Source organism: Mytilus trossulus, chromosome 2 (assembly GCF_036588685.1).
Source record: "Mytilus trossulus isolate FHL-02 chromosome 2, PNRI_Mtr1.1.1.hap1, whole genome shotgun sequence".
Taxonomy (NCBI): Eukaryota; Metazoa; Mollusca; class Bivalvia; order Mytilida; family Mytilidae; genus Mytilus; species Mytilus trossulus.
Window position 1 is genome coordinate 19,572,706 of NC_086374.1, and position 21,149 is coordinate 19,593,854.

A 21,149-nucleotide genomic window follows, 5' to 3' on the forward strand; every position below is an offset into this window, starting at 1 on the left:
TAAATAATAACAAGTTGATTTTTATTAATTAAAAAATCAAACAAAACCATGAAATGTATGATTAAATTTCCATATGGAATTAAAAATTTAAAATTTGAAAAATATTCGTCCCTTTTACTCAACAGCCTGACAGTATGAAAATCGTGATAAAACCGCATATTTGTGGATTTAAGGGACGCTAATTTCCTTTGCATATTTGAATTCAGTTTTAACAATACTACACATTTTGTGAAAATAAAAAAAAATCATTCGGGGAGTGGAGTCACATTAACAGCTCTGCTGCAATTAAAAAAACACCCTATATTGATTATGGGAAGGGGGTTTCATAAGTCTTGATAGGGAAGTTGATGCAACTATCAATTAACCAAAAAATCGCTTGGCTGATTCAGTTAACCAAATTCTAAACAATGATTACATATAAAGATCAATATGCCTTCTTAATAGCCATTTATCTCAGTAAACAGTAAGATTCTTAAGGATGAAAAATGGTGATAAGGGCTAGATCATTGGATGATCAATATTATGATCTTGGCATCAAAAGGTCAGTGTGATGATCTTCGAAGGTCAACGTAAGGATCTATGCGTTGTATGCTTAATATAAGATTATAAATTAAGAAGCAAATATTATCATTTAAAAATTAGGGTGTCAATATTAAGATCTTCGATTTGGAATATTAAGACAATATTCGGCTTTTGCCATTTGAAAGACAATATTTCTTCTGTGTAGTCATATTAGGTTAAAAGTGTTTGAATCTGCAATGCCGAGTGTCTAACGTTAGGAAAAATGTATTTGATTATATATACGTCCACATATTTCTTGACAATAGAATTATTCTTACTTCTTATTGATTCAGTCTATACAAACTATAAATTTTAAGATAACTCGTCCAATAAAAATTACGGAATGGTATGAAAGGCCAATGTTATGTTAATATTGTTACAAAAAATTAAATGCCTTTCAGTAAAAGAAAATCTCAAGAATACTGAACTGACCTCTCATTTGTATGAAAATCGCATCAAACTCCATTATATTGACAACGATGGGTAAACGAAGCAAACCGACATATTGGAAAAAATGTCCAAAAAAGGGGTACAGCAGTTAACATTGTGTTTCAATCTTAATCACAATAAAACAAACAAATATTTCACAAAAAAGCACAAAAAGGCATATATCAATTTCAACAACCTCATTCATTGCTTACTTATTTCTGTATTTTATTTGTGTATGTTAAATCCATCAATAAATCAGTGACGTGAATATTTAATTCATGTTCATATTCATAATCACAAATCATTTGCAAGATGAATAAACAATTTTAAAAGTAATATTTCCTATATTCATATTCTCCATTGCTCTATCACTCAAGTCAACGACGCGATCAACTATATCATTTTAAAGTAGCATCAATCCAAACTCACGAATTCCTTGACCCAAATAAATAAAGAAAATAATATTTACTCAGGATTGTCATGTTAATGCTGAATGATTTATTTATTTCTTTGAGACAAGTCTGTAGCTTCGTTTTAACATGTCACATGTCAACGTTGAAATTTAAATCTTAGATTTAACAATCCATTTATCTCTTGGAAACATCGCCGTTTTATCGGAACTGTCGACTTGAACATCTAAGACGTTACAATTGACGTATTATTTACGAGTTTCATGTTGCATATAAAATAGAGAAGCTTTTTTTAGGGTGCTCAGATAGTATTTAGTATTCAATACAAATGTTTACTGGATGGTAATGAGAAATATCAGAGGACTACTTCACTAAAAAGTTTTAATTGCAGGAGTTGGGGGCATAGTTTGCTGCTCAATCAAAGTTAATGTATTTTTGAATAAACAATTGTTTAAACTAACTGAACAGTAATTCATACTGCATCAGAAGAAAAAAAACATGTAATGTGTTTTTAGGACGAATTGCTATTTCACTGTGCAGTGTTAATGACAAAAGATGTACGGTGATCTAAACTTTTTAAATTTCTGTGTCATTTTGGTCTCTAGTGGAGAGTTACCTGATTGGCAATCATACCACATCTTCTTTTTAATAGTTAAGATAGTTCGATTTTTCTTCTATCAATTTAGGGACAAACACAGTGTTTATCTAACTTATTTTAGATGATTATTACATCCTTTTCGTTTGTTAGATTTACCAAACTGTTGGTTGAGCTTTCAAGGTGTAATACAATTCGTCTACGAGATCACATAAATATAAAAAAGAAGATGTGGTATAATTGCCAATAAGACAACTATCCACAAAAGACCAAAATGACACAGACATTAACAACTATAGGTCACCGTACGGCCTTCAACAATGAGCAAAGCCCATACCGCATAGTCAGCTATAAAAGGCCTTGATAAGACAATGTAAAACAATTCAAACGAGAAAACTAACGGCCTTATTTATGTAAAAAAATTAACGAAAAACAAATATGTAACACATAAACAAACGACAACCAAATAAGTTTTCAAATATAGAAAAAAAATAAAAAATGGTATGACGACCCTAAGATGTTTGAAAATAATATATTTTTTTTGTATCTTGTTATTATTTCTCTGAAGAAATATTTGCCTATTCATCGTTTTGATTTTATTCATGTTGTTTGATTTGACAATTTTTTTCCCTTTGCTTTCTTATCCATTTGTTTTTAATATTATATTCCTATAAAATGTTTGATTTTGACGAAACAATTGAAATATTTATAGTGAATATAGATATCGATTTGCAAACGAAGTTTAAATGTATTCCAGTAACGTATCATTTGCAATGTTTATAGTATTACTATACGTTTTTATACTTTTTTGTGCTTTTAAGAATCAATAAGAATATTTATATTCTCAGATGCTAATTGATGACAAGGCAAATAATCTTTGTTCTTGAAACTGCAGTAATTTGCGTTTCAATTAGAACACACTATTTATTTAGATTTATTAAAAATGACAATTTGAGTGCATAAAGACCTTTCGTATTATTGGTATTATTCCATCTTCAAGGCGCCTTCTGTGTTACAAAGACAATAGTAACAAGATCAATTCTGTCGTGGCAGTAAATTATAGTTTTGTATGTTCGTATGGATTGCATATAATTCACGAAATTTTGATTATTTCGTTGCGTACAATGTGAAATATTACTTATTTAGATAGATTTTAAGTAGAAAAATCATAGTGCAAAAGCTTTATGAATAAAATATTGATACAAGTATTTACAATGTAAAAAGAGAAGGCTAATTTTGCAGCTAATCAAGTAAAAAAGCATTTTAGCCGTACCCTCTTCCTTGTGTGATTTTCGTCCGACTGACCACACTTATTCCTATCTATGCTAGCCAAGGGTTACGATCCCTTGCCCTCCCCGAGGGAGTGGATCATAACCGTTGGCTAGCGAAGGTGACTTATTCATTGCATATTATTTCCCCCGTCTTTTTTTAACTCCCGGCGAAAAAATGCATTTAGCTTTTACTTTAAAAAGGATATCTTGCTTCGAAGATATGTTTATTTGAAGATTTTCAAAGATAATTATGAAATAAGACAATCATAGAAAAATATATTCAAAGTTTTTCTATTCGAATTTAGAAAATTAAAAAAAAAACCAATAAGGTATTTATTTCCATGGCACAGTTAATCGTGATATGCGGTTAACGAAATGATTTAAAAAAAAAAGATGATATAAAACAATGCTTATCCCGATATTAAGGAGCATTTGAAGACGTTAATACGTACGGATGTATAATACATCACATTATTGATGTATACAATTCTAAATGAATAAGCTAAATTGGAATATTTCATTGTTCAATAACTATTAAATTTGAATAAGGTGAAAAATACGAATAGGATTGGGGCTCAAAATTGTAAGGACAATAAAATAGCTTCTGTTCATAACATGTTCTCGATTCCACCTACCCATGGTTCGTAGGAATCCAGAACAGACAAACGGAACAGATACACAAATCAAGAACATGTTAAAATTAGAATGACATTCATAACATATGAAATATTTATATATACTTACAATAGGTTATAGATATTTTATATGTGCCGTTGTGCTGTGGATTTTTTTTTTGTATTCTTGAATTTTGTCTTTATGCAATTTTGTTTTTCTTTGTTGACATATTTTTTTGTTTATCCATAGTGATTCAGATCATAACACCATGTTGACTGTTGTACTCATAGTTTTGCAATTTTTACTTTTTATGTCTGTTTCTTTTGTTCACACATCGGGTTGTCAAAATAAAAAAAAACATATGCTACTGTCATACACGTGAGCGGCTTAGCAAACTGTAAACTTAAGTTAAATCCACCATTTTCTACATCAAGTGTCATTGTTTTGATGTGTGTAAGCTTTTGATCAAGGTACTTTTCGATTTGAATTTTCCTTGGAGTTCGGTATTTTTTTATTTTACTTTTTACATATAATGTATCTATGCATTGGTGAAGTAGCCCAACAGTCCACATTAAATTTAACCCAAATGTCAACATTGACATTTAACCAAGACTGCGATTACAATTGGTCCAAACTTAACACATTGTTTATCCAAATGTCACAACAATTAGCCCAATCGTGATACAACTCGGTTAAGGGACTTTCCTTTTTGAGTATTAAGTGTTCAGAATTTTTTATTTTTTTGGTCAAAATGAATTTTTTATCATGCTTTTTTAGAAATATAATAAAAAGTATGGATCACTGGACTTGTTTTCATGCTACAGATTATGCAATATTGTCAGATTTTGTTAATATAATGCATGGAAATTCCAAGGAAAAATTGTGTGTGATAAAAAGGTGGAATTGTAAGATAAAAAATGAGAAGATAGCTCTTATAACAAAAAAGAAAATGTGAAAATGATGAATCAAACATTTTTTTTTAAATTACAGCCGTAAATATTATAAAACACATAATTTTCTATATGTACACTAACAGTATTACACATAAATACTCTACAAATTTGCACATTTCATCAATGACCTAGACCAACTAGTCTATGCTACTTCAAAATCAAAGATTGAGAAAGACACTCGAGTCACCTGAAGAATTATTTAAGATTTATAAGAAGCAAATACCGATAACTCCTCACCCTACAATATTTTACTAAATGGCAAAAAAATCCAATACATAGATTAAATTTACTTACGTCATTTTCTCATGAATCTCACATGAAATTTATGCAAGCTTACATATGAAACTCACGTGAACATTTTCACGTATATAAACAAAATTAAATGGTACTCAATATGATTTTATTTACATTTGGAAATTCAAATGATATTTAAATTTGTTTAAATCATGTGGTTTCATAAACGTGAACTTTACGTATACGCTCGCTTGAATTGACATTCACGTGAATTTAACATAAGATTCACATGCAGATAAATTCACGTGAAATTCATGCAGGTGAAATATCCATGTGAATCTGCTTCTTTAACATTAGCTGTTTGTCTTTTCCGAAATATCATTTCCACAAAGATACAAAACGTTCAATTAATGCATTTCCCAATACTGACTTTTAAACTTTTGAGCAGTCATAGTAAAAGCTTCTATGATAGTAAGCATTTTTCATATTACAAAATAATTTGATAATATTTTATCAACCTTTAGACAAATAATAAAACAAATAAAACAAATCATTTTGAAACATTATATTTATTGAGGATTGGATGGTTTTATATAATGATCAAAAGAAAATACAGTTTTGAACTTTAGAATTGATAGCATCTTTTGTCTAATTTTGATCTAGCAGACAGTCATCTCTAGGTTAGGATCGATGAAATAAATATAAACTAGGATGATCTAACAGCATGTCTAATAATAACCAGGCAGATAACTATAGGTATCATTTTACCAAGAAATATTGTCATATGGAATGATACAATTTTGTATCAAGCTTAATAGCGCTCTTAAAAAAAAGATACGACATGACATTAAAATGATGTTTGAGAAAATGCACTCAAATTTCAAGTGCAAAATAAAAACAAAGAATTTAAAGAAAATACTTAACAAAAAGTGTTTTTTTTTAAATAAAAGATCTGAAAATATCACGCCAAATCCATTCGATGTTAATGATACGGAGTAATTCAAGAATAAAGTCATCTAGTCCTTTGTACATGATCCTAAATCTCTCCTTAGTTTCCTCGATATTGGATCAGTGACTGGTGTCAGTTATAATCAACACTGACGGTAATTCCTAGTTCATTAAAATATTTTAATCTGGATTTCCAACTTGGATAGCAAATCTTATGAGAGTAGCTTGTTAACAAATGATAACAAAAACAGAACAATAAGCATTCATTTCAAAGAAGACAATATTCACAATAAGCAGATAATCAAACAAGAGGAATCAAAAGTTCACTATCTTATACCGACGAGTAATAAAACGACACGGTTCGATAATTTGAGGGCAAACTTACTTGGTTCCTTGGAGTTTCAAATGCAACAAACAAAATCGGTTTAAAGTCGAAGACGGCTATAATTCATAAACTAAGGCAACAGTTCTTTGCCGATATTCAAAGCTTGTATCTCGATTATGCAAAGAAATCAAAGAAATACATAAACGTTAGAAAATCACTAAAACTACAATAAGTGTAAGACCAGTTGCTTCGAAAGACATTGTAAGTTACTCATGCTATACATGGCTACATAACTCGTCATGCGAACACACACTAACGAGTAACAAAACCCACAGTACTAGAATATCTAGCAGCTTTTATGTGATTAACCATCTATTATGAAAGACTTCGTGGTAAATATAAGTGTTCATCTTTACACCAGTAAAAACTAATCAAAATATCAAAGTGACGACTTCAACTTTACCACATCGAACCCTTGTTCATTACCTTTCTTGTGAGTATCAGTTTTTTATTGTAAAACTTATGATAGGAGGCGATAGCTCTGAAATATAATATTGAATGGGAGAAATATATCTGCATATAAATGGAAAGTTCAAAAATGAAAATCTGAAAACAGCTATTGATGTTAAGTTTTGTTCTCAACTGACCCCAATGGTCAATTTCTAGGTGAGAGTCTGTGGTATCTTGTAATTCAATGTCTATAGATGGGATAGATCTGCGCAAAATAGTCACCAAACATTGGATTATTTAGTGAGAGGTCATCATATGTATAGCGGACGTGAGGTTAAAAAATGATTAGCGATTGCTTCTAATCATGTCAATTCTTTTTTCAAGCTTACTGCAATAGTGATGATAACGGGTCTCCATGTCTACGAAACATTTGTATACTAAAATTTAGAAGGAATTTGTCTTTTTTACTTACACTGGGTAGACTACCAGTTTCCGAAGATATCATCAGATTAGTAGTAAATATCCCGATACTGACATGATTTATAACAAACCTTAGATGCATTTGGATTTTATTTTAGATCTTATTTTGCCATATACCTGTTCAAATGTTTCGGTTCTTAGTCATTTTTTACCTTCAAATATTCAGCTTTGAATAATCATGATCATGAAAATTACAGAAAAGCGTTTCGGACGCACGAAATTTATAAAACGTTATTTTCAAATTTCTCTTAAATTTGTAACGTTTTTAAAAAATAAAATAGATTGTTCCTTTAGAATAAGTATTTTTTGGTTCAAATCTATACCAAAATATCCATTGATGTTCGATGCCACCATATCTAAAAATCTGAACCTCAATTGAATACGAAGAGTTCCTTAACCTTAAAGGACAAAATGTATAACCAAATGTGGGTTAGGCATCAGGGCTTTGTATGAGTGAAATTTGCAATAGATCATAACCAGTGTAGAACCTTTGTGTACCATTTACAAGGTTGATATTTTTGGGCACTTACAGTCATCATTTAATGCTACTTATCCAGCAGTTATTAATAACGCAACCTAAAAGTACTGTTAACAAATTAAAAGGCCTTACCTTTTTTAGAGAGACTAAACGCGTTTTCTTATGATTTGTCATTATGCAAAAAAAAAAAAAAAAATAGATCAAAAGACAAACAAAACAAAACACAATTATGTGTCATAAAATGTAAGATAACAAAAATACTGAATCCCATGGAAAATTCAAAATGGGAAGTCTATAATAAAGTGGCAACAATCAAAAGCTTAAACACATCAAACGAATTGATAACGACTGCCATATCTCTGCTAAACAGGACTGGGTACAGGCATTTTCTGATGTAGGAAGTGGTGGATAACATCTGGTTTCATAGCTAGCTAAAACTATCACTTGTATGTTATTTTCTCAAACCTTCTCTCATTGTCAATGTCTAGATGTAATTCAAGATATTATGAAGATTAAACTGTATCTCAAATATATATAAACAATAGTATATATCAACAGATGAAGTCTCTAGTGCAAAAAATAACGTTTACGGAAACATTATATGCGACGCGTACAAACAGTAGAAATAATGGACTATTCATACAAAATAAAAATCAACATCAGATTGTTAAAATATTGGGAAGTAGTAAAAAAATAAATATTTTTATTTAGTTTGATATAACTTGAAGGCTTTTCTAGGCAGAAAAAAACAGGTTCAATCCACCATTTTTTTGTAAGCAGCAGTGTATATCAAATATATGTTGCCTTTGTTTTAGAAGTAAAGGTAGATAGGGTGTCTTCCTCCGTTTTGGATTTGGAAATACCAGAAAACAAGGTCTAGATCTTTAATAGAATGTGCAAATTTTAAGAGTATTAGGTAATTCATGTGTAAGAACTTCCACTTATATATAGAAAATGACATGTTTCATCATACTTATATGGTTGTATTTTACAAAAAACACCAGAAATTTTTTGTTTGATCATATTTTTCTTACTTTGCACATTAGAGGAGGCAATTCAAATGTAAGAACAGATAATTCAGAAAAGATACTTTTACAATAGAATGTGTAATAATTTCTCTATTTTATTATGTAGCAAGAAAACGGGTCCGGTGACCCCATTTTTTCTTTTTCTTTACTGAAAGATTACTATTGAAGCTATCTTCTCATATGTTATCTCATAATTCTAGGATGTAGTTTACGCTTTATTGGAGAAAATTGGGTTTTCCATGCATAATCTATACAAAAGGAGTAGGTCCAGTAAGTCCCTTTTTTGGCCCCAAAATATAGCAATTTTACAATTTTTTTAAAATGTAAACTTGCAGTTATTTATTGGGCAGTAGAATGCTCCTGCTACATAAATATTGGCTGTTTTTGACAATACGATGCACATATATCGGGTACTAGCATCATTAAGTCATGCTAAATTACTGAAATCTTCACAAGTCTATTTTAGTTAAATTTTGGAAGGTTTTCGTGTAAAACGAAAGTGGCCGCATTCGTGTTCATCCTTAATTATTAAATGTAAGTTGAATTGTATGATAATACATAACATATATAAAGATTAAAGATGAACAAGGATGCGGCCACTTTCATTTTTGACAAAAACTATCTGAAAAGTTACATTTTTCGTCATATTTGGTAGATTTTTTATATTTGAGCTTGGAATCGGATCGTTTTTAATGACTAAATCAGTTAAAATCTTTCACATGATTCAATTGAATCAAATGAAATAGACACTTAACCTTTTTAAAAGTGGTCGAAAACCTGAAATTTGAGGCCAAAATCGGTCCTTACCGGACCTACTCCTTTGTTAATTTTCAACAACGTGTAGCATGAAAATAAGCCCGGTGACCCATCCTTTTTATTACTTATTTTTAAAGCATAATGTAAACTTCATTTTTGCAAATTATTTAAAAATTCTATGGATTATAATTTAGACACCCCATCTACCTTAATACCGAAATTTGACTAATCGCTTTCGCTGGAGGAATAAAATTGAGAAAGGAAATGGTGAATATGTCAAAGCGACAACCATCCGACCATAAAGCAAACAACAGCCGAAGGCAACCAATGGGTCTTCAATGTAGCGAGAATTCCCGCACCCGTAAGTGTCCTTCAGCTGACTCCTAAAAATATGCATAATAGTACAGTGATAATGGACGTCATACTAAACTCCGAATTATACACAAGAAACTAAAATTTAAAATCATACAAGACTAACAAAGGCCAGAGGCTCCTGACTTGGGACAGGCACAAAATTGCGGCGGGGTAAAACATGTTTATGAGATCTCAACCCTCCCCTTATACCTCTAGCCAATGTAGAAAAGTAAAAGAATAACAACACGCACATTAAAATTCAGTTCAAGAGAAGTCCGAGTCCGATGTCAAAAGATGTAACAAAAGAAAATAAATAAAATGACAATAATACATAAATAACAACAGACTGCTAACAGTTAACTGATATGCCAGCTCCAGACCTCAATTAAACTGATTGAAAGATTATGTCTTCATCATATGAATATCAGGTACAATCCCTCCCGTTAGGGGTTTAGTACCATACTATCATAAAATATATGAGAAGAACATAACCCGTGTCATGCCAACAACTGTTTTTTTGAAATGAATGTGTTTAGTTCCGATGCAAAGACCCTATCAGTGAATCAATGTTAAAGCCAAAATATGCAATCTTTAATGACCTGACAACAGTATTGTAATTATATCCCCTTTTAATAAGTCTATTTAAAGGTTTTGTTCGTTTCTGAGGAGAATAATGACATTTTTGTGCTTTATAAAGAATATTTCCATAAAAAATAGGATGTGAAATACCTGAACGTATAAGATGTCTGCATGTTGAGTTATATTTACGAATTATTTCCTTATACCGGTGATAAAATTTAGTAAATGTTTTGACCAGTTTGTGATATCGAAAACCCTCGTGTAATAATTTTTCAGTAATACATAAATTTCTGTCGCTAAAATCTAATACGTTGTTACAGACACGAGCGAATCGTACAAATTGAGATATATAAACACCATAAGATGGTGACAAGGGAACGTTACCATCTCAAAATGGATAATTAACAATAGGAAATGAAAAATCATCTCTTTTATCATAAATTTTTGTATTAAGCTTCCCGTTTATGATATAGATATCAAGATCGAGGAAAGGGCAGTGGTCATTGTTATCATTAGCTTTATTTAAAGTAAGTTCTACAGGATAAATTTCTTTAGTATACATACTGAAGTCGTCATTATTGAGAGCCAATATATCATCCAAATATCTAAAAGTATTGTTAAATTTTTGTATCAAATGTTGTTTTGATGGGTCTTTGCTAATTTTAGTCTTAAATTGTAACTCATAACAATACAAGAACAGGTCCGCAATAAGTGGTGCACAGTTAGTCCCTATTGGAATTCCAATAACTTGACGATATACGGAATCTCCAAAGCGAACAAAAATCAAGTTTATCAAGTAAAAATTCAAGCGCATAAATAGTATCAAATCATGTCCAATTGACATAGTTCTTTTGTTTATTGCTACTAAAAAATGATCTAAAAGAGTTTGAACATATGTACTCGCATTCCGACTTTTTAAATGCCCAGTTAATTAGGGATGTGATTTTTTTCTTAATAAGAATATGAGGCAAAGTGGTATATAGGGTAGAAAAATCAAAACTTTGAACAGATTCAAAATCACCAATATATGCATGCAATTTATCAAGTACTTCCAACGAGTTTTTGACACTCCAAAAGTAATTAATTCCACTTTTTTCAAAGGCCTTTTTTGAGCAATTTATTATCAGGTTTTTTATTGTACCAAGTGTACTAGTAAGTAAAACAGACAATTTAGTAGTTGAACAATGGCTAGAAGATGAAATAAATCTATATTTGTAAGGTTTTTTTGTGCAGCTTCGGAAGCCAGTACATGTATTTATCATATACGGCCAAATGTGGTAAAATCAAAATATATCCGAGCCATTCCTTTAACAAAACAATACACAGTAAACTTGATAGACGACTAATCATAAGGAACACACTAAAAAATATTTGCAGCTGTCTTTATTAAAATCTAACGTCAGCATAATAAGGTCGCGCTTTTTTCCCGTTGTATTTAATTTGTTGTAGAAAATGTTTTCAATAGTAGCCCTTATGTATTACAAAGTACTGATTGTACTTTAAATAAAAGGAAACACGTTAATAATCTCCGCAGGAAGATACTGCATAATATATTTGCCAATCAGTGAAGAGTTTCTCTACTGTATATTTAAACAATGATCAAGAATAGCTGATAATGATTTATTTACGAAAGTACCGGATAAAAGTACTTGTTCATAAAGTATCGTCGTTTAATACAATAGTACTTCTCATTGCATATAGTAATTACCTTTAAGATAGATGAACATATAGTGTATGATAGAAAGTAAAACAAGTAGACAGGCAATAGGGATGGTATACAGCATTTGGACCAGAATTCAATCATTTTCCTTTTCAATTTGAAACTCGAATTCTCATTTTGGAATTTAGATTACCTCATTTAACCTATATGAAAAACCATGGAATGCAATTATAAGATGCAAGCTGTTAATGACCGTTTTGATTTCAAAATCTGAAAAAAGTAAGGCAGATTTTTTTATTAATATATAAGTATATAATGGACCTTGAAAATTATCAGACAAATATATGATATCATGAAATATATATATTGTCTTGTTGCATCTGATTTAGTTGTCAGCAAAATTGTGTACAAGTGGGAAAATGGATGATCCATATTGTTAACATTTTTAATCCTTAACTTAAAGAGAGACAGAAGAAACCAAACGGATGTTAAATCTCGTAAGTTGAAAACAAACTTACAATGTCATGTTCAAAAACAAATCCGATTTTCTAACTGTCTTTTTTTCATCAAATTTGAAGTTATTGTAGGTAGGCGCTATTTGTAAAGGAGCATGACATGACTTCTGTTGACCTCTAATTCGAATATTGACCATAGTTCTGTGTTTCAATCATGTGCATGTCATGCTCTCTTTTTTTACCATTACTTCAAGAATTTGTGGTATTGTGTTAAGAGGTCATATAAATAGATGACTTTTAATTTTTCAATCGGAGTAATCTTTACAAACACTCGTTGAATATTATAAATTAAAGCTATACCAATTTGTTTCCGGATATATGATTTGCAGTCTTACTATTTGTATTGCCAATTTCAACCTAGGTTGCAATCATACGGGACAATAAAGTTATTTTCGAGAAAATTAGACACGAAAGCATTATTTTTGTTAAAAGATGAACATGCCAGAAAGTTTTCTACAATAATTTTTCGAAAATGGACAAACAAAACCACGACCGGATATACAAGACAAAAAAAGACCACAGCCATAGCAAACTAATAATGAACAACACGTATTCCAATTTAGCGTTATTTACTCAGCTACAAGATATTCCTTCACGGATTATTGTCAATTAATTTGTCAATGTTGCACGAATTTCTAAGAATCAGTTTAAAACCGTAGGCAGTGTCAATTTCGCTTTTATATTGTTATATTAATTTTATTCATTCGAAAACTGATCAATGTATTAACATATTTAGACAAACATTTTGAAGAATACTGACTTTTTATTGCAAGTGTGGAAAAATATGGAATGAATTAGAGAACTACAACCGTGGGTTCTACTGCAACGTTTGAAGAAGTAGTTTTTGCCTTATTGTGATAAACTTAGTTTAATCATGACCATTTTATAGCAAATATTCAATTAGCTATACGATACGTTAGATTCGATGTATATAAATGGTCACATATGTAATTCGTGGCACGCGTTATTTGTTATCTCTATAACTCGCTTTGATTTTGGATATTTCCACTTCCGGCACTTAGAGACAAATGACTGTTGACGAGACGTAACATATTTTTGGTTAAGTACATTCATACGTTCATTAATTTTGTTTTGTCGACCGCTATGATATGATTAAAGGAAAATTCAAACAATCACCCACCTAGAATTTTGCTCTGAAATAAAAATGTGATTCAAAAACGTTATTGTCACCATTTACGACCAAACGGCAAAGAAATAGTACCAAACTCATATAACCAAACGTTTATTTAATTAACTTCAAAGTCTTCAACAATAATGCTCTTAGATTTTGATCCATTTTTTTATGCTAGGAAATAAAACGAATAACTTGTAATGCGACCAAGCTGAAAGGAATTATGTTTGAGAAATTGACAGATATTAACACAACTACGCTTTGTTTTGCAGATTAATTTGGTGGATTCTTACATTGCGAAGAGAACATTGGATTTAATGCCTAATGAGGTATATAGTTACTTTTGATTTATGGATAACATCATAAGCGGCCTGTTTATTTCCTGATGATATAACTGACTGATGGATTAATTTTTGGACCGTTCGCAGTTTAAATTTTGAATATATATTCATTAAAAAGTTTTCGGTGCTGTTCGTAACCAGGAATTCACGGATCATGAGAATCAGAACTGAATATCATATAAATAGTGATGAAATACAAACTAAAATGGAATGAAATGGGGAGACGACAAATTTATTTTTTCTGTGAAAACTTAGAATAACAGATCAATCCGTTTTGAATTATAAAAACGTATTCCATGAGAAGCAGAATGCAGTTTAGAAAGTCACATGCGTTATACGTAGTCCTCATGTATACGATGTTAGATAATGGCAAAGTGAAGGTAAGTACATATGAAGGATTTCTGTTTCATATATCATGTTTATTTAACATATTCTATAAGTTGATAATTTTTTACACCAACTTCATAAAATACATATAAAACGAAAACAAATGGATAAAGAAAAATAATTATTGGAGATATACATTATAAAGAATTAAGATTCAGTATTTGTTTTGTTTACTCAGAATGTACCTTATGTATAGACGAACAGTATGGTCTGATTACGGCGGACATAATAACAAAGTCTTTCCATCAGTAAAATTTGTTTTATTTTATATAAATACAATTAAAGAAAAACATTTGTTGCACTGAAAATTTGGAAATATTAAAAACAGTTTTATGTAATAATTAAAGTAAGAATATTGCTTATACTACGAACACGGAGAACGTGGACGTATGGACATAAGTATTGTACCATCGTTGTAAAGTAAACAAATCTGGAATAATGAGGAATAATTAATAAAGTAATGATCTGTAATGTACAGTCAAATTGTGACAAGATCGGTTAAGGGGGGGGGGGGGGGGGGGGGTAGATATATATATATATATATATATATATGTAAAACTACATATAAGATAAATAACACACTTTCTGTCTTGTATGATGTATTTTTACTTTAATGAGTGTGCATAGACAGGAAACAAGAGAATATAACAGTCAAATGATGAATAATTAGAAATCAAAAAAAATTATAAAGATGATATTTACCGGTTTGTATCTATTATCCGATCCAATTCGTTATTTTGAATAGAATTTGATAGAACTCTGGTAATTTAATTCTATTTATAGTAAAGTTTATTGGACAAAATACTATGGTTCATATTCTTAGGATCCTGATCCCTTCGTGGTTTGACATGATACATGTAAAGTATTGATGGTTCATTATGTACGTCAATAACTACCACCCTTTCTTTATCAGGTACTAGTATTTTGGTTTAGCCCAAACCAGTAGTTTTACTGACGATTGACTTTTTTAATTCTGTATGTACGCGTTATAATACCCGTAATTTCCGTTCACACGTAGGTAAACCCAAACCAGTAGTAAAACTGAGGATTTCTACCTTATTTACAAAAGAATTGTACATACTTAAATTCACGTACAAACTTATATTAGAGTCAAATCATGAGTGTTGTAAACGGAAGTTACATACCATATATAAACATGGCCTAATTTTTATTCGTACCAACTTCAATTTGCCTTGGAGTTTGTATTTTTGTTAAACCTATTCTAGTAGTGATGATCAGGGTGATACATTCTACGTATTTTTGAGATTAGCCTGTTCGAAATGTTTAATTTTTATAATTTAATTCGAGAATAAATATGCTGTGCTTGACATATTTTTCCATATTCACGGTTTCTGTAATATGACTTATCATGATTATCTTCATTTGTGTAGACAAACTGGGAATCCATCCCTAAACCTAAATGAGAAACAATCAACATTATATTTAGATGTTCACCTGATTGTCCATGATGAATTTTTCATACTATTTTTGCCATATTAAGGATCTTTATCACCTAAACTGACGGTGAATTTAAAAGTCATGGGCTTCTCAAGGGAATCTTAACGTTTATTGCACTTTAAAAATTAATAACTTTGCACAATATGTGTGTCAAAAATTTCATTTTAATGCAAACCTACATATATCATGAATATTAATTCGGGTATGATCGAATTTTAAAATGATTTAGTTTTAACCTAAATTGTAAACGAAACTTTTTGTGTGTTATACTGAATATTCCGAGTCAATTTTAGAAGTCTATGGAATGTGGACCAATACTATGTTACTAATCTTCATGCAGAAATACTATTGGTTGGTCTTTGAGGCTTTAATTTCTACAAGATAATAATACCTTCAATATTTTATGAGTTTTTATTGACAAGCAGTATCACGACATCATGTACTTACGGACAAGAACATATTTTTGCACACTTTTATCAAGAAATATTTGTTAATGATCATCATATTTTCTTGAAGTTAATCTTAAACATACTGCTTTGTTATCTGTCTCCATTTCAGTTAGTTAAACTACTGTAATTGTCAAGTTTGTCTCTTCACGTTTGATCATATCAAGGGGGATCGGGACTATTCGACTGAACATAATTTGATGCATGGATCACCATGCACACGAAAAGTTTGTGTCGTAAATTCAATTTTTATTTTATTTTTTTTTATTTATCAAAAATGTATTTTTGTCACTAAAAATTATTAACGTTATTATGTGTATCTGTGAAAGGCTTGTTTTGAACCAAGTGTCATAGTCAGTATTTTTGATATTCCGATAAAAATATGTCAACACCTCTATATCCCCTATCATTTCATTGAAAAAGGATCCCTTTTACATACCTGTTTTAAAGTAATAATTTGAGCTTTTAATAGCGTCCAATATAAACACTAGCAATGTTCTTTTTCTGAATTTGTATTGAATTTTATGTAATGTGTTCTTAGTATATGTTTCGTGTATTGAAATCTTCTATGAGTCAGCAATACAAAAGTGCAGTACGACACAACGTCTATCAGGATGAGTACTTATGGCTTGCTTTTTGGTCACTGCACGCGTTTTTGATACGATGTTTCCTTTTTCGTTATCTGTTATACCCATACATTGTTTTTCTGTACTGATTTGTATTGTTCTCTTTTGTTAACCTTTTGATTGTTGGTTGATCTATCATATGATTAATTTTATAACTAAATGACCAAAATTTATTCTACATACTTTGATATTTACACCTATGCGTAGGTACTAATAATTATGTTTTAAATATGTACTGAGTTTCAGTATTTTCTTTTTGAGAGCACGATTAGGTGATATAACATCTTACAAAATCTACTCGGGTCGTTTTGCAAAGAATTCAGCTTAAACCGGTAGTAGGTGCCATCTTAAACTTGCAAGGATGTGAGAGTTTTTGCTCCGTGTTGAAGGCCTGTGCATGTTCTGATTAATTTTTTTGGCTTATGTTATGTATGTTTCATGTAACTTTTGTTAGTTCCTTATCCGAAATGTTAAAGGGGAGGGTTGAGGTATAAAACAAAGGATAAACACTACCTCATGTTCAATTACCTGTATGAATTCGAGAACACTGTACGGTGACCTATAGTTGGTAATTTCTGTGCCATTTTGGTTTATGTGGACAGTTGTCTTGTTGGAAATCTTACCACATCTTCTTTTTCATAAGTTGTCAAAACAAAACAACATTAGAATATTCTAAAGATAATAAAGGGAGTTTTTATCATTAACTAATCAGAATGAAACGGCATGACCTTGTGCAATACTAAATATAAGTATTCACAGGATGCAGTAGTACAATAAGTGTTAACAATCGGATAATAATACATATTTAGTTATGTAATAAACTCATTTGTCATGTCGGGGATTTTTATAGCTGATTATACGGTGTGTGTGTGTGTTTTGCTTAAATCCGTTCCTGTAGGACTCTGTTAAATAATTGTCTCCCTTGTGATCCTACAACATCTCCCCTATTCTATATTTAAAACTATATCAATGTTGTTACCGGTAAAAGAAAACATCAAACTGTCATTCCTTCATTGTTAAATGCACAACCTTTTAGAATAAGTTTATTTCAGTGACCAATTATTGTTTTACTTAATATTAAATTCGAAATAACTTAGTACATGAGTTCTGTAAACAACTAAGAACGTACTAAACCAGCTGAGCTAAGGTTTCTACAAAAACACGAAGGCTTCGTACAGACCAGATGTAAGTGAAGTGTTACTTCAGTTAAAAGGAAAAATAAACAGTCAAGGCAATAGTTCTTTTTTGTAATTTAAACGGGTGTTTAATGAGTTTGACCGTGCTTCATAACAATACTGGAAGAAGTATGTTATTGAGGGTTCACGATTGGTTCTCATATGAATACCTGAAACCTTTCAATAATTATGCCTTTGAAAAATTGCAGTAACTTCATATTTAAAGCAAACGTCAATTTCAATTCAATATATTAATTTATTTATTTAAAGATAAAAAATGCTAATTAATCAGTCGTCAGTAACAAACTCTGTTCGGTTATGAACCCTGATATAAATTAATTGATATTGTTAAATTTCCATTGTATAAGTGTTTTAAATAAAGAGCTTTTTTTTTTTATTTAGGAATGCAAAGTATTGTCTTATAATATAAATTCATATACGTTCAAATGGCACCCCTAGTTCTAGGAATCTGTATCTTCATTTTGAGGGGTTCCACCTCCACACAGTGTGTCCATTTGGCTATACAGGTAAGGGGTTCGATCCCAACACAGAGTGGACGTTTCGGCAAACAGGTGAGGGGTTTGACCCGCAAAAAGTTTGACCGTGGGCTAAATAGGTGAGAGGTTCGATCCCTACACATGATATATGTTTGGCTATGCACAATACAAATATTGAGTAATTGTCATTGGGAGATCGTAGTAGTCTCTTAGATGATAAACAATGTTCCTGTTCATGATAAATAGTGTTCCTGAAGGAAAAGGTTGACATATTATTTTTAGTTTGAAATTAAAATTAGTGAAAAACAGTTCGGAATAGATTAAAACGCGTATTGTTCTAATTAATTTCAAAGAAAACATTACAAGGACATAATGAATTTAACAAAAGAGAAAATGAGACAAATGCTAAGAACAGATAATTATTTGATTTTTTGTTGACCTTTTCCATAGTTTAAGAGATTCACACAATTAGACGTGACAAATAAAAACACAAGGAAGTTCCTATGTGGGAAGTAAACTGAATAAGTTATTTCAATGAAAATTCCCTGAAAAAATATCCAATTAACTATTACTCAATGATGTCATCACTTCACAAATACTTAATGGTTATAACTGTAAATAAAATGTTATAGAAAATGTTATCCAGTCTATACTGCACAACAAAAGAAACGCACAACCTTCATTTATTTCTGCAGAGTCAAATTATATTTCTATTACATTTAACTCTTTTCAAAGTGATTGCAAAATTTGGACAGAACGTAATCAATGTCAAAAACACTAAATCATTTGACAGGGAGTTTTTTTCTATATTTAAAACTTTTGCATCTCGCTTTCATTCAATGAATATAAAAGAAGAAGTGTTGCCAAATTTGTGTAAATCAAAGCCTTTCCCTCCCCTCCCATATATCTCATCGCAACACTGAAAAAATCTGTGAAGGCGTTTTTTTCTTGATAGAATTCTTAATGATCCTTTTGAAATTGACTTATCTCATATTTTAGACTCTGATTTGAAAAGTAAACTCTGCATTGATTTTGGTGTAAAGCTTAAAATATATTATAGATTTCTTTTAATTTGTGACAAAAAACAAAGAAATAGTAAAACTATAATATGTATTATATAAGAAGCGATGCTCTATTTGTGTTGTTAAGTATATGGACCACTCTGATCAGTTATTAGTTTCTTTTCCATCTCCCTTTCAATAGTGAAGCACTACTTAAAAAATGGGATGAAGTTATTTCCCCGAGGGTATCACAAGCGCAGTAGTCAGCACTTCAGCACTTTTTGTGCTGACATGAATTATCATTGATATGGTTATATTTATAAATTGTATGTTTACAAAATTTAGAATTTTTGAAATACTAAGGCTTTTCTACCTCAGGCATATATTACCTTAGCTGGATTTGGCAAAACGTTTAGAAAATTTGGTCCTCAATGCTCTTCAACTTCGTACTTTATTTGGCCTTTTTAACTTTTTTGGATTCGAGCGTCACTGATGAGTCTTTTGTAGATGAAACGCGCGTCTGGCGTATATAAAAAAAATAGTCTTTGTAATTTAGTAGCTTACCACTGTTCGAATCAAAACACACGTCAGAGCAAAATTCCCGTCTTTTCTGTACGTGTTATTTGCGGATAGGTGAATCTTAGGTGTTCTAAGAACAGCAATAAAAGTGACATTTTTTGCTGTGTACAGAATTGTTTCACTAAAACATATTCATTTTTCCTTCGATAGATTAGTTCCTTTTTCTGTTGTTTATATTTTAAAATTTCTTCTTTGAAACTACTTTGCAAACAATAGCTATGCTTTTGGAATGGATTAAATACATTAAGTTTGCTTCTCTTGAATAACAGCACTCTATCATACTTTCTATATCAAGAGCTTTTCATTTTAAAAGTATGGAGAATTTTCATGAGAAATAAACAAAAGTATTACATAAGCAAATAAGGTGTTAAACGATAGACTATGTAGTGAATGATCCAAAAGTATTTTGTTATGAATTAAATAATCTCTTCTTAAAAACAATTAGAAAAAGTCGCAGAGCATAAGGGGAAGAATTATAATAAATACCTGATTCAAACTTGTTATATGAATACCTCCAAGTTCAAATGTTCGAAATTGGTTTTAGATGTAATTGTCTACTTCAATTGTACTTTATATGGCCTGTCTAGACTAGTGCTTTTAATATTTACGATTTAACAGGAACGTTGTTGTTATCTGACTGGTATAATTTCAAATGTCTTTTCCAATAAAGCAGTTCATATATATTCCCTGTAAATAAGTATATGATGATATGCAAAAAGGTTTTCGAAATGTTGTTGGTTTTTTTCTTACAACGTTTGATATGTATTAAATGAATTTTACATAATATATGTGAAAACAATGCAAAGTTTACTATACCGTATACTGTGGATTCATTATTAATTGTTGGATACAATTTTTTGTGGTTT

General features: G+C 30.5%; 1 protein-coding gene across 2 annotated transcripts in view; it reads left to right on the forward strand.

Annotated features, from left to right (window-relative positions):
• LOC134706693 (parathyroid hormone/parathyroid hormone-related peptide receptor-like) overlaps positions 1-21,149 on the forward strand; it is a 152,347-nt gene that overhangs the window by 22,507 nt on the left and 108,691 nt on the right. Inside the window, exon 2 of one of the 2 annotated variants that reach the window (XM_063565862.1) lies at positions 14,046-14,494. In XM_063565862.1, coding sequence (XP_063421932.1) covers positions 14,411-14,494 — 84 coding nt within the window. In that variant the 5' untranslated portion in view covers positions 14,046-14,410. Of the gene's footprint in view, positions 1-13,764; positions 14,495-21,149 lie in introns of those variants that run through there. The other variant, XM_063565863.1, reaches the window with a different exon arrangement.